General features: G+C 36.6%; 1 protein-coding gene across 2 annotated transcripts in view; it reads left to right on the top strand.

Moving 5' to 3' along the window:
* The window catches only part of VPS13B (vacuolar protein sorting 13 homolog B), a 794,525-nt gene that overhangs the window by 680,774 nt on the left and 98,933 nt on the right, over positions 1–14,818 (top strand). For both annotated transcript variants that reach the window (XM_063079322.1, XM_063079323.1), the window contains exon 40: positions 6,813–7,009. In XM_063079322.1, coding sequence (XP_062935392.1) covers positions 6,813–7,009 — 197 coding nt within the window. The remainder of the gene's footprint in view (positions 1–6,812; positions 7,010–14,818) is intronic.

Here is a 14,818-nt window from a genome sequence, read left to right as displayed (position 1 = left end):
GCAGCCCTCTGAAGTGGAGGCTGTTTATTCCCACGTCCAGGAGGTGAGGTTTTCTCCTTGCTTGCCAATGTCACTTGCCTTTACTCTTCTGTCCTCCTATAAAATCCCCTGCTTCTTTAAGACTCATTCCATCTAATTATATCTTCCTCATCCCTGTTTGCTGTTGCCATCTACAAACTTTCTGGTCACTCTCATGCTCCGGAGCCCTTGGTCCATGGCTTCCATCCTTTTTCTTCAGTGCCTTCAATATCCATGTAAATGATCCAGCCAAAACCCACCTTGATTTCATCTCTCTAAGGATCTTCTCCTCCACTCCATCTAGCACTCCCACACACAAGCCCTGGATTTTGTCATCAGCCAAAACTTTTCTGCTTCCTAAATCATTTATTCCCAGGTCGTAATTTCCCTCACAGTCTCTCATAGCTCTCCAGCCTACTAACTCAGCAGCTCCCACTACAGTCATTCATTAAGTTACAAGTAAACCTATAGTTTTTTGATAGATAGTCCTTATCCATCAGCTCAGTCTGTTTTCACATCCTCTTTTAATGGGTTTGCATTCTTGCATGTTCTTTACATGCTCCTAGCAAAAAGCTAATGCTGGGTAAACCTGTATCTGTGCATCAATAGTTAAGTCCATCTTCCACTCTCCAGAATAGCCAACTCCTTACTCACTATTTCTACTGTGATGGCTCATCGGTGCCTCCAACTCAGCTTGTCTGAGAATGAACTCATGATCCCCGCTTCTCTACCTCACACATACCGCAAACCTCCCCAGAGAGCCAAATTAGTCTTACCCATCCCAGTAAATGACATCAGCATCCACATGGTTGCTCAGACCAGCAACCTTGGAGTTATCCTTGGCACCTCCCTCTCACTTCTCATACCTAATCAATCAACAAGACATTAATTTTTATGTCCCAAAAATCACCACATACCACTCCAGTGCCACCAACCATACTCTAAGCTATCAACATTTTTAACTTAGACCTTCTAATTAGTCTTTTTCACTCACACTTGTCTCTCTCTCTCTCTTTTTTTTTTTTGTCTTTTTCGTGACCGGCACTCAGCCAGTGAGTGCACCGGCCATTCCTATATAGGATCCGAACCCGCGGCGGGAGCATCGCCGCGCTCCCAGCGCCGCACTCTCCCGAGTGCGCCACGGGCTCGGCCCTCACGCTTGTCTCTTTTTAATCCATTCTCTACTGTACCTAGAATCTTTGAAAAACATTTGACTACGTGACTTCTTTGCTTAAAATTCTACAAAGATATATAGAGCAGTGACTTAAAGGCAGGGTCAGGATTTTATCCTGAATATGACACAAATGAAATTTTTTTTAGGATGAAGAAATAAGTTAATACAAATATTACATCTATATGGTCTTCCTTTTATAAATTTATGGCTCAGTATATATTTGAATGGACAATTGAATAAAATGACTTCTAAATTGAATATTGAAGACTAGTATATTCTTACAGTGGGAAAAAAGGATAAATGTGTGACTTTCATAAATATACTTATGGGCATACAGTTTAAATGGTTTTTCAGCAGGAATTTGTTTCAGAATGAATTTATTAATACCCCTTTATAAACCAAGGAAAATAGGCCATATAAAAAAATCTTTGTCGGGTCCGCTGCCGGCTGACCCGAACAGCCCTGGCCTCATTCCTTTTGGTGGGCGAGCAAATGGCCCAGGATTCCTCTTTACCTCCTGTCCCCTTTGGAAGGAGACGGGAGAAGAGAGCCCTGAAGAGAGGTGAGCACACCGCCGGCCCCAAACCAGCCGGGTTAAAGAACACTCAGACGCGGCGGGGGTTCTGTCGAGCAGTTCCGTTTATTATCACACAAGCACTTGCTTTTAAAGGCAAATGGGGAAGGCAGGTTTTTTACATAATCCTATCAGCTTAAAGGTCAAGGGCATGCATCTTGTCTCAATGCCTAGCTATTGCAATCACTCAGTGTTCACGAGCACAGAAGCACGTATTTGGCCAATAAGGGATAAGGCAAGGTTCCTGCAGACACTCCCACCCTACTTCCTCCCAGCGCTGTATTAGGCTGCCACGTTAATCCACTTGTAATGTCACTTAAGGTGGCGTTAGTTTTTAAAGCCCGACAAATCTTGACAAACACATAACTAACATATTTTGGGATGTATTTCTATCGTAGTTTTCTACTGTTCTCTGAATTTTCAGAGTAGCCTAAAATGTTCCAATTGAAGCATGTAACCACAGAGCCAGCCTCACACAAGTTGTGAACTAAGTAAAGATTTTCTTTGATTTTCTTCCACATCTCTTTTTTTAAACTCCCACAGTTCCTCCTTCCCTAAGCCCCAGTATTGGTACAGTTCACTTTCATTGCCCTTAAACTGCTTCCCACAATGGTTTCCAGCTTGGACTGTTTGTATTAAGGACCTGTTCCAGCCTTTGTCTTATACATCAAAACTTACTAGCACTTTCTCCTTAATGTACTACTTTGCTTTCCAATATGACAACTAATTTTCATAAGCGGTTATATATTAATTTTAATGTAGAACTTCTGGAGACAATGCCAGAATTGAGTGGTTTTTTTCCACCCTATTTTCTGTGTAAACTTTCTACCAAGACAATTCTGTTGAACTTTACATTCCATTATTTGTATTATTAAAAAACAATAGGTATATAGATATGCTTTTTCTAAACTCATTTGCCCTCTTCCACAGAGATCCTTATATCTCTAGGGGTTTATACCCTGCCTCCCAAATCTCTTCCACCCCTGGTTATGAGCGTCATAAGCCTAAGAGCTGATTCACTGGCAGTCCAAAGAGGAGTTAAGCAATGAGATATTCCTTTATCTCTTAAGTCACACATTTTAGCAAGTGTGTGGCAGAAAGTCGTATTGAACTGTGGTTATTGTGTTCCTGAACATCTTGGGTCGAGGTTTATTATTTTCTTCCCACAAGTCCAACCCATTGTTAAGAAACCTAACAAACAAGAGTCTTCCTAACAATTTGCCTGATTCTGAAAACAACATAACAAGCTTCAGAAGTATTTTTTGAGCATGAAAAGGATAAATAATTAATAACTAACATTTCTTAAGCCCTCACCATGTGGTGTAAAGTAAAATGCTTTGTCTCTTTTAATCCTTACAAAAATCTGTTGTTATCTCCTTTTAGAGATATGGGAACTGATGTTATAAAAGTTCATTTGTCCAAGAACTCATAAAAGGAGTTACGGTTTGAATCCCAATAGGTCTGACTCTGAAGTTCATGCTTTCATCTCCATACTTCATTGTGAAGGATCTTTAATGTGCTAGAGATGGGCTGAGTCACCCAGTGTGCATATATTCATTCATTCATCCACTCATGAATTATTCATTCACTCAGCAACATTTGCTATATACACCATGCCAGGTGCTGTGAAAATCCAAAGCTTAGCCAAATGGAAATCATTCTCTCAGGGAATGTGTCTACCAGGGAAAATGTCATGTATAGACATAACTATAACATGAGGTGAACAGTGATAAGAGCTGTGAAACAGATTCCTGTTTTGAAAAACCATTAGTATTCAGAAAAGGGAGAAAATTTTTCCATCTGGGGCAGTGAAAAGCCTCAGAGAAAGATGGCATTTGATTTGGTCCTTGATAGATAAGATGATGAGAAAGTGTGAAGTTATTTCAGGCTGAGAGAGAATACAGGATATTTCGGGCTGAGGGAGAATACAAGAACAATGACTCAGAGAGGGGAAGTTAGAGAAAATTGTATCATGGAAAGCAAAAAGAGAAAATTTCAAGAAATGGTAGCTAAAAGTGAAATACCATGAATATGTTACTTAGCACAAATCAGAACATGTGCCTGTATTTCATAACACTTTTTATTTTATTTTATTTATGTATGTATGTATTTAGTTTAATTGGAACGTAGTTGATTGTACGTATCTGTTCGGTACAGCTTTGAATATCAATACCTATCTTCAATATGTGATATTCAAATCAGGATAATTTGTGTATTCATCATTATACAATGTAATTTATTTTCATGGCCCTTCACCAATTTTTCCCTTTCCACCCTCTCTCTCCCCCTTTCTCACTCCGGGCAACCTCGGTTCTATTTTCTTCTCTTAAAAAGTTCAACGTGTTATTTTGATTGTTGTATCCTCTTTTTCTTTTTTTTTTTTTATTAGCTCCTACATGTAAGTAAAGACATGTGGTATTTCTCTATCTGCACCTGGGCTTATTTCATTTAATTAACATAATTCTGAGTTCATCCAGGTCGATGCAAATAAATGGCACTGTTTCATTCTTTTTTATGGCAGAGTAAATATACTGCATTTTCCTTATCCAGTGATGGGCATTTAGGTTGGTAACAACTCTTGGCTATTGTAAATGAAGCTGAATAGGCATTTCTCAAAGAAAGATATACAAATGGCCAATAGACAGATGAAAAAATGTGCAACATCACTCAGCATTGGGAAATGCAAATCAAAACCACACTGAGATGCCATCTCACTCCAGTTAGACTGGCTGTTATCAAAATGACAGAGAATAAATGCTGGCGAGGATGCAGAGAAAGGGGAACTCTCCTACACTGTGGGAGGGACTGTAAAATGGTGCAGCCATTATGGAAAATGGTATGGAGGCTCCTCAAACAATTACAGATAGAACTGCCATATGACCAAGCAGTCCCACTGCTGGATGTATACACAAAGGAATCGAAATCATCATGTTGAAGGGACACCTGTACTCTCTTGTTTATTGCACACTTTTAGCCTCTTATGCATATACATTTTGTTGTCCCTTCTTCCATCTAGCATCTCTCCATACATGGGTGCTCAAGTCACCACTGTTTAAAGAAAAGAAATTTTGTTATAGGCGGTGGTAAAATTTATTGCCATTCAAAGATTAAACATCACTTATTTAGGAAAGAAGGGTTAAGGAGATCCTACTATGTCCCCAAAGCTGTGTTAGGTGCTAAGAATGTATTTAAAAATAATGTTCTGTTTCTACCTTCAAGGATCTCAGAGTCTACTAAAGGAGAGAAGCATGTAAATAAGAAATTGCAAGTATAACAAGTTCTGTGGTCTAGGAGTATACTAGATACAGAAACGACACAAGAGAGTCAGTGAGCAGATCTGAGGGTGGTATTTAGGGAATGCTTCCAAAAGAGGAAACATCTCAGCCTAGTCTTTCTTCCTTTTTTTTTTTTTTTTAAGACAAGTAAGATCAACCCACATGTTCTTATTTTAAAGCTAAATTAATTTTTTTGTTTAATAAGATATACTGGGTATCTTTTGTGTTAATATATATAGATATTCCTTATTCATTTTAATGGTTATATAGTAGTTCATTCTATAGATCAGCATGTTACATTTAACCATCCCCTATGATAGATATTTGTGTTGTTTCCACTTTTCTTACTAATACACATAGTACTAAAGCAAATATACACATACATGTACATACATATATACACACATATATATATACGTATATATATGCACACATACATTGTAATCTCTGTAAAACAAATTCTTAGGTATGTACTTCTTAGGTAAAAGATATAAACATTTTGTAGATATTGCCAAATTACTGCCTAAAAATATTGTGTAGGAATGTTTTTCCCACACCTACGTAGAAATTAGAACTGTCAATCTTTTAAAACTAATTTTTTAAAAGATTAATAAATAAAATATTATATTATTGCTCTAGTTTGCATTTCTTTGAGAATTCATAAAGGTGAGCATCTCTTATGTTTGGTGGTTATATTTCTTCTTTTGTGAACTACTTGCTGTTAGGGTCTTGAGATTTTACCCTATGCCAGCTAATAAGTTATCCTGTTAGTGTTACATGAATGCCGACAGAAGACATAAGACTCCTGGGTCAGAAACGAGAATTTTACTGCTCGTGGAGTGGCAAGCAGCACAAGTATCATGTTTACATTGGTTCCCCTTACCCCCAAGTCCCACAAGGGTGATGCAGAAGGGCCCCCAGGGGGTGGTATGCATGAAGTAGGTATTCGGCGCAGTTGAGGAACTTGGAGCTTGTCAAATCCACCTCTTTTAGAACAAGTCTGCTCTTTTCTTTATGCTTACTTATTGTTTTCTTATTGATTTCTACAAGCTCTCTGCTGTCAGAATATTCCTTGATCTGTCATTGAATATTACCTGTCTTATCCTAGTTTGCTTTTTCAAATTTGATTTTATTGTAGTTTTTTTTCCCCCCCATCCATGGTTTTATGCCATCATAGAAAAGGCTGCCCTATTATAAAATGAAAAAATATTAACAGAAGTTTTTTCCTCTATGTTTTCACTTTTTAGCCTTTAACATTTTGATCCTTTTGAAATTTAGTTCTGTGTGAAGAATGATGTAGGGACCCTTTGGTTTTCTCAAATGACTAGCCAGTTCTTGCAACCTCATTTTCCATCTTTTCACTACTTGTTTGAAATGGCAACTTCATTACATACTAAAATTTCATCTGTTCTTACCTCTTTTTCTGATTTTTTTAAATTCTGTACTTTTAATCTGTTTGTACATTACTATTCCAACCTTGTCTTTGAATTACTATAGCTTTATGACACATTTAACACCTCATAAAATTTGTTCCCCATTTTTTCTTTTATTTTTTAAAAAAATTGGCTGTTTTCATGTGTTATTCTTGAGCAGTTCTTTTAAAATAAACAGGATGAATATAAAACTATGAAAAGAAACTGCTGTCTCTTATAACCTCATCCTCCTTTAAAAGTCTTACTGTTATAACTTTTATGAATGTTTAATTTGCATTTCAACAAATATAAACACATAGTTTCTATTGTAACATAGTATCTTCTATATTTTAACATAGATTCCTTGTAGTTTGGAATACTGGGATGAACTTCAGAAGATTTTTGTTGCATTTCGAGAATTTAATCTGTCTGAAAGCAAAGTCTGTGAATTGCAGTTGCCAGATATCAATCTTGTGAATGACCAGAAGAAATTGGTATCCTCAGATCTTTGGAGAATTGTCCTGAACAGCAGTCAAAATGGAGCTGATGACCAAAGGTAACTCAGTGAAAGATGAGATAGTGGCATTACACTGGGGAACTATCATCAAGTCATCTCTTGTCTAGTGATCCCTCACGTAGCTGTATCTTGGCTGTCTAGTGGCTGCATCTATGTAACCTACAGATGAGAACCAGGAAGAAAGATAAAATCTGATTTTTCAAAGTCTATGTACTAAAACTCCTGTGTTTTATGTATAATACAGCCTTATAAGCCCTAAGAACCTTTTCCCTACATATAAAAGAAAAAAATACAAAAAAGCAAACTTTAAAAAAATAAAATCCAATCAGCCTAAGCGTAAAAATATAGAGGAAAAGAGCCATATAGACTCAATAGACTCCTAATGATGCAGTAATCAATATGTGTAATGATAACTGTAGGACATGAAATGAAAAGTTAAATAAATTGAATTGTTTCCTTCTAAAAGGTGCATTTTGGAAATATTTCTATCTTTAATGATAAAACTTCAGAGACAAACCTCTGGGCATTAGGAAAGTTTGGCTAACCAAAATAACTTATACCCAAGGGATTTCAGATAGCTGAAGTTTTATCTAGCTATAAAGTCTGGCCGTAATGACTCTCTAGAGCTATAGACTTCAGGTATTCTGAATCATGTCCCCAGAACTTTCTATTCCACACCTCCTATAGGGTGTCTGGTTAGTACCAGAAAGGGCCAGATTATCCCCATTTCCAATGTTTGCCTGCTTAACACATCCCCTGACTTCCGGTAAAGAAAAATGGCTTCAACAACATACTCTTCTGCACTTCTTCTAGTTTACACATCCCTGCTAAACCTTTCTGCTCACGCTCCCATAAAAGACAAGAGAAAAGAAGTAAACCACAACCAGAGGAATAGTTTTCTTAGATCATATAATATTATGTGTACTGTGAGGCTGTGCTATTCATCACTTTCAATGTCCTAACTTCTGATTCTTCTGATGGGTTGGCTTTAGCATTATCTTCTTTTATATAATCCCTCCTTTTTTTCCTTCCCAAACAACATTCTGACATTAACAGAGAGAAAATCCACCATTCCAATACCCTGCAAATCAACTGTTTTTCTTTTTTATGGTATCTCTGTTTTGCCTATATGTATACATACATGCTTTTATAAAGTTCTAATAATAGCATGCCATTTTGTATTCTGCTTCCTACTTTATATTATAAATAATTGTGAATGCTTTTTCTTTGAAAGTATTTATTTTTTATTAATAATAATATATGCTCATTGAAGAATATTTGGAAAATAAAGAAAATAATACCACCCATAATTATATCACACTGAGATAACCTCTGTTAAAATTTTGGTCTGTAGCCTCAGTCTCTTTCATTGATTACTTTTTATGCTTAATAATGTGTTTTATACTTCAGATATTCTACTTGTAGATCACATTTGGGCTCTTCAAAAATAATTACCTTGCTAGCATATTACCCAGTAATATATAATTAAGGAGAATATATTAGAGACCTGTATATAATGGTGCAATAAAAAGAACACTCATCCTGTAAGGAATTAGGAGATGGATAGAAAGATAGCCTTTTCTAAGTATAAATTACCTAGTCAGAAACCAGGAAAACTCAGAAAATAGAGGTATGGATAATTACAATGATTCTTTTTAAACCTGAGTTTCATTAATAGTATAAAGTTAGAAGTGATTTGTTGATTATGATTTTTTAAAAAATGCATCTACATTACTGAAAGAAGCATTTTAAACAAGGTTAATTCCTCTGAATCTGAAACATTTATAAAAATTGCTTTTGTGGTAAGCTTAGCACCATAGAAATGTGGAGGCTTTAGGGAACAGAAATTTATACAGACAATCAAATTCAAGCAATTTTTCACCAAGCTTTTAACATTGTTATCACAGATTTTGTCCTCACTGGGATTTTTCACATTACCTAATATTTTCACAATTGGTCTTGCTTTAAATTATTGGTGATTGATCATTTTTCAGGTAGAAAATTATCTTAATGAAATTAAATTAGAAGGGTTGGTTTAAAAGTCAACATAATAAAACACTTAAGTTGAAATAGTGGAGGGTAGCTGCTACAATGGTAATGACATCACTGTATGTATGTAAATAGAGGTAGTATTTAATAGAGAACTTCAAGTTAGAATACCTGGGTTTAAGTCCTGGCTCCATCACCAGTAGGCTATGTGGCCTTGAGAACCTGATTTCTAAGCCGAACCTTTAAAGAATGAATAGGAGCTAGCCAGTTCAAGAGATGGCAGGAAGCCTCCAGTGCAAAGGACTGAAGACAAAAGAGTCAGTAATGACATTTCACCATCTTTAACTGGTGGTTTTCCTGATCATATGAAAACAAATGGATTGGTAATGATTATGGTTTTTTGAAGGTAGCATTTGAAGTAGAGTAAATGTTGACCTTTAGACTTAGTTTCCACAACAATACTGACTTTTGGGAGCTTTCCCCTTCTATTTGCTGTGCACTGGACTGGAGGCAAGAAATGCAACCTCTGAAGCCCTGGTCAGGCTCTCCATTTCAGCTATTTATCGTTAGTCTCATCATGTATGTATTTGCCCACACCCATTGTCCATTGCCGAAGCCTAATTAAACCATGTTTATCAGTCAGGTCTGACAGGAAACAGATGACAACTCATACTGGGTGACTGATGAATTTAATGAAGGACTCTACAAAAGTATGGGCAAGGTTAAAGGATGGTGCAGTATCCTGGGGCTAGGAACTCTGGGAAACCATCTCACTCTTAGACCTAAAGGAGCCAGGTGACAGAGCCATTACTAAAACTCTACCAGTATTTGCAGCTGCTTTTGATAGAGAGGCACAGCCAATGTACAGAGATCTAGCTGACAGGGAGCCAAGGAAATATATACCCTCACCTAACTCATCTCTTGCCTTCCAGTCTCCTGTGGGTACCTCTCACTGACTGAACACAAGGACAAGCCAGAGGACAAAGTAGCTTGTTAATGTAGTCCAGAAAGGTCCTTTCCAGGGGCAGAGTAGAAGGTGGGGAAGGGTAGAAAGTAGATCCATCTAGAAAGCCAAAAAAAGGAAGCTGCCCAGCAACCACATACTCTTATTTGCAATTTGCAGTTTCTTACCCAGTGTCTGGCCCTGGGAGGAAGAAAAGGGAAAAGGAGTTGTGGGCCCTCCTCTCAGGCTTTGGGCCACCCTACCCAGTTCCCTGGGTTTAACATCAATCAGTTGTCTTCTGGTGGATTAGAACAACTTTGTACTTTGTTTTCCCCTTATCTTTACCCTCAAATGGCTAACTCCAGAAGTACTTATTTTGGCTGTGTCAAGTCACAAATTACAGGTGTTTATCATATGACACAAATATAACTGTGCAGATCTTGATATGTATGTCCAGTTAACTTTATCAGTTGTTTGATGATAATGTTCAACTCTGTTGATCTGTGCCAAGTCTTTGGCACTTTGTTGTTTATAAAGCCTGGTCATCTTCTCACAACATTAAAACATGTGAGAGCAGATTGCTTACAAGGACTTTTTGTTTCCACCCTCAAAATGCTGATTTCTGATGAAAGGTATACTGGAAAGAGAATGGCTTTAAGGGTGTGTGGCTGTTTCCTAGTGCAAGAAAAGTTGAATCTCTGATGAGTTTTTTGAAGTGCTTTCATGTCTCGATATGCCTATGTATACATATATTTTTTTCTCTTCCTACCCGCTTTAAGATCCCATAAAAGAAGTCACTGTCCATTCATGTTTGGTAATATTTAAGACAGTGATCCATAGCTATCTATGTGTATATGAGGAGGAGCTGCTTTTCATTTCCCAAAGCCTTGATTCTTGTGTATAGAGACAGTGGAGGAATCGGATAAAGAGAGATGATGGCTAAGTCCCTGAATCATTTATTTTATATCTGCTGGTTAGTTGAGCTCTCTTCTACCAGAAAGTAACTGTGACCTCCAGATATTGTTCCCCTCATTTGCCTACTTAGATTTGTATTTTTAGATGTACTTAGATTTGGGGGTAACTTTTTTTTAAATCTTTTGAGTTTTAAAAGTCATTCAGACATAAATCTTGACATTAGGAGCTGTTTTGTCACTTCTGTTTCTAGTCATACAATGGTGTGATCCAGGATTAATCTAGAAAAATTCTTTCTTTATTCTTTCCTAGGGAGCTAAACCTAAGTTTTTGCCTTCTCTCCTTTGGGTGAAAGGAATACCTACATTTTTTTCCAAAGTGTTCTTTTGAGGCCTTTTGCTATTTCCTTTTAGTTCGTAATTGAAATCTATGTTAGAAAAAATCCTCCAGGGAGTTGTTCTTTTGCCCAGTAGTCCTTCTCCCATGCACATTCTCCAAGGTACTCAGTGTTCCTCAGGTCTCACTTAAAGTTCCCGGCTGATGGTGCTAACAAGGTCTCTGTGTTGTGTTGCTTATTCTATGAATCTCAGAAGATTACTCTCCCTCTTTCTTTTTTAAGTTAGATTTAAAGGAATCCTTTATCGGAGGGCCTATTTAAGGCTGTTTTTCAAACTGAAGATTGCAACCCATTACTGGGTCATGAAATAATTTACCAGATTGCATCTAGAATCTCTTTAAACAAAATAGGATAAAATAAAATGCAAAATATCAGTGTGAAAAAGACAAATATTTTGTGATTCCACTTATATGAGATACTGAGAGTAGTCAGATTCATAGGGACAGAAAGTAGAATGGTGGCTGCCAGGGGCTGGCAGGAGGGGAGAATGCAGAGTTATTGTTTAATGGGTATAGAGTTCTAGTTTGCGAAAATAAAAAAGTTTTTGGAGATGGATAGTGGTGACAGTTACACACCAATGTGAATGTACTTAATGCCACTGAACTGTACACTTTAAAATGGTTAAAATGATAAATTTTGTGTTATATATATGAGGGGGTCTTCAAAAAGTTCATGGAAAGATTCATATCGTCTTTTAATTCCATTTTTCCCCAAACTTTTTGAAGTATCCTCATATCTTGTCACAATGAAAAACATCAGTATGTGTCATATTTTCAGGGAATCTTTTCCCCTCCTGATTTATATAATAAAAGGATTACAATAAAAGTGTATTTATTCTTTTGGGTTAGGATTAAGGCATTTGAAAAATGGTGACCTGAAGGAGTAGAGAGAACATGGTGTGGCAGGTGCACACGTGCTCCCGTGTCCTCCCTCAGCCATTCAGCACTCTCCCAGGACAGACAGTGCTTGTACTGTAGGCAGGAGAGAGTTTAGATGAATCAATGGTGAGAGGCAGTGCCACACTGAGATGAATGCCAGTGTGATATTGTGAGATCTGTCTTGGGGAGCAAAAGATAATCACCAATTAATGTTAAGTAAAGTGACTAGTATGGTACATTGTTTTGCCAACAGGAAAAAGAGGGATGGATGGGTTTTTTTCTGTTATCACATGCTAGACATGCTTAGTAGTTTATATGCATTATCTCACGTCATATTTAAAGTAGGACCAATTACTGTAGTCATTTGTAAATGAGAAAACTGAGATTTAGCCAAATGAAATAATTTGCCCAATGTTACAATATAAGCGGTAGTGCATTCATTTTAATCTGGGTTCTCTCGCCATAGTTACTCTCTGCTTAATCTCTTATCTATATTATAAAATGCTTATTACCACAGAGGGATCCAGAGAAAAGCTCAGAGTTTCTTCATTCAAGTCAGATCATTGTTTGGTACCTCCTGTGCTGGAGTAGTTCACCCCAGAGTGACACTCGGGTGAATCTTTAGGGAGTATGCTTGGCTCTCCACAGTGCCATTAAAATAGAATTAATCTACTTCTAGGTATGCTGGATGTTCCTTGTTTAAAGAATTGATACCCCTTTATAGGTCACCCAGGACAGTTGATAAATAACCCTTTGGTTAAAATAAAAGTATAGATACATAAAATTCTTGCATGCTTTCTATCATTTAGAATATTCCCACTATTCTAAAATTCTGAGTTTACATCTGAACTTACTCATTGAGTATTGTAATGATGAATAAGCTAACTAGCCTGATCTAACCATCGCACGTTGTACACAATTATTGAAAATCACTGTTGTTCCCCACATGTAGTATAATAAATTTTCTTTAAAAAATAAAAATAAATAAATGAACTTACAGATATTTGAACAAAGTACTGAATCTTGAGTTCTGTTTATTACTGTTTGAGAGGTCTTGCTTCTAGGGGCCATTTTCCATCATGTTAGAAATGAATAACACCAGAGACTTCTGTGAACACTGCCATGGGCCATGAATTTTGAAAATCTTTTGAAAATCTTTTGGGAAAAGGAGAAGAACTGAAATATGAATATTATAGGTTGTGAGTTATTTTTTTTACTTTTCTATTTCTGCTTATTATGCATCTCATAAGTTGTTTTTCCTTTCGATATCTGAATCAGGGCTGCAGGTTAGCTCAGTTGGTTAGGGTGTGGCCTTGTAACACCAAGATCAAGGGTTCAGATCCCCGTGCCAGCCAGCTGCCAAAAAAAAAAAAAAATAACAACAATGATACCTGAATAATATCAAAGTCCATTGTACTTAATTAAAGAAATTATGCAAATGTAGTTTCTGTAAATCTCTAGCAAGGTCATCACTCATATTTATGACCATTTAGTTCTATTGTGCCCATTTAGTTCTATTGTGCTCAGATCCTTTCAATCCTCTTGAAAAAGAGAAACAAACACTTATATGCTATTTTTATAGTATATAATGGTGAATAAATTAATAATATCAAAAACTATAAATGTACTGATTCAACATATAGTTAAGAATATTCAGATTTTATATACCATATCAATTTTGTTTAAGAAGTGTTTAATTTTGATGACTCCAATTTTTAAATAAAAGTCTAAAAATTTTTTTTATTTATCATTATACAATATAATTGATTTTCATGGCCCTTTACCAGTTCCTCCCTTCTCTCGCTCCCTCTCCCCCTTTCCCACCCCTGGCAACCTCAGTTCTGTTCACTTCTCTTAACAAATTCAAAGAATTATTGTGATTGTTGTGTCTTTCATTTTTTTTCTATTATTTGTTTATTTATTTTTATTAGCTCCCACATGCAAATGAGAACATGTGGCATTTCTCTTTCTGTGCCTGGCTTTGGTCACTTAACATAATTTTCTCTAAGTTCATCTATGTTGCTGCAAATGGCAGAATTTCATTCTTTAACAGCAGAGTAGTATTCCATTGTGCAAATATACCACATTTTTCTTATGCACTCATCCATTGATGGGGTTTTAGGCTGGTTCCAACTCTTGGCTATTGTAAATAGAGCTGCAATAAACAAGGGAGTGAGTGCAGGTATCCTTTCAACATGATCATTTCTATTCCTTTGGGTATATACCCAGCAGTGGGATAGCTGGGTCACAAGGCAGTTCTATTTGCAGTTGTTTGAGGAACCTCCATACCATTTTCCATAACGGCTGCACCATTTTGCAGTCCCACCAACTGTATGAGGGTTCCCCTTTCTCTGCATCCTCACCAACATTTCTTATTCTCAGTCTTTTTTATTTTAGCCAGCCTAACAGGAATGAGATGATATCTCAGTGTGGTTTTGATTTGCATTTCCCAGATGCTGAGTGATGTTGAGCATTTTTTCATGTGTCTGTTAGCTATTTGTAAATCTTTCTTTGAGAAATGCCTATTCAGCACCTTTGCCCATTTTTTAATCGGGCTACTTATTTTTTTGCTGTTAAGTTGTTTGAGTTCCTTGTATATTCTGGGTATTAATCCTTTGATATGTATTTTGCAAATATTTTCTCCCACTCTGCTGGTTGACTTTTCACTCTGTTAATTGTTTCTTTTGCTGTGCAGAAGCTTTTTAGTTTGACATTATGCTATTTGTTTA

This window comes from Cynocephalus volans, chromosome 15, assembly GCF_027409185.1.
Source record: "Cynocephalus volans isolate mCynVol1 chromosome 15, mCynVol1.pri, whole genome shotgun sequence".
Lineage (NCBI taxonomy): Eukaryota > Metazoa > Chordata > Mammalia > Dermoptera > Cynocephalidae > Cynocephalus > Cynocephalus volans.
This window is presented reverse-complemented; position numbering and strand designations above follow the sequence as displayed.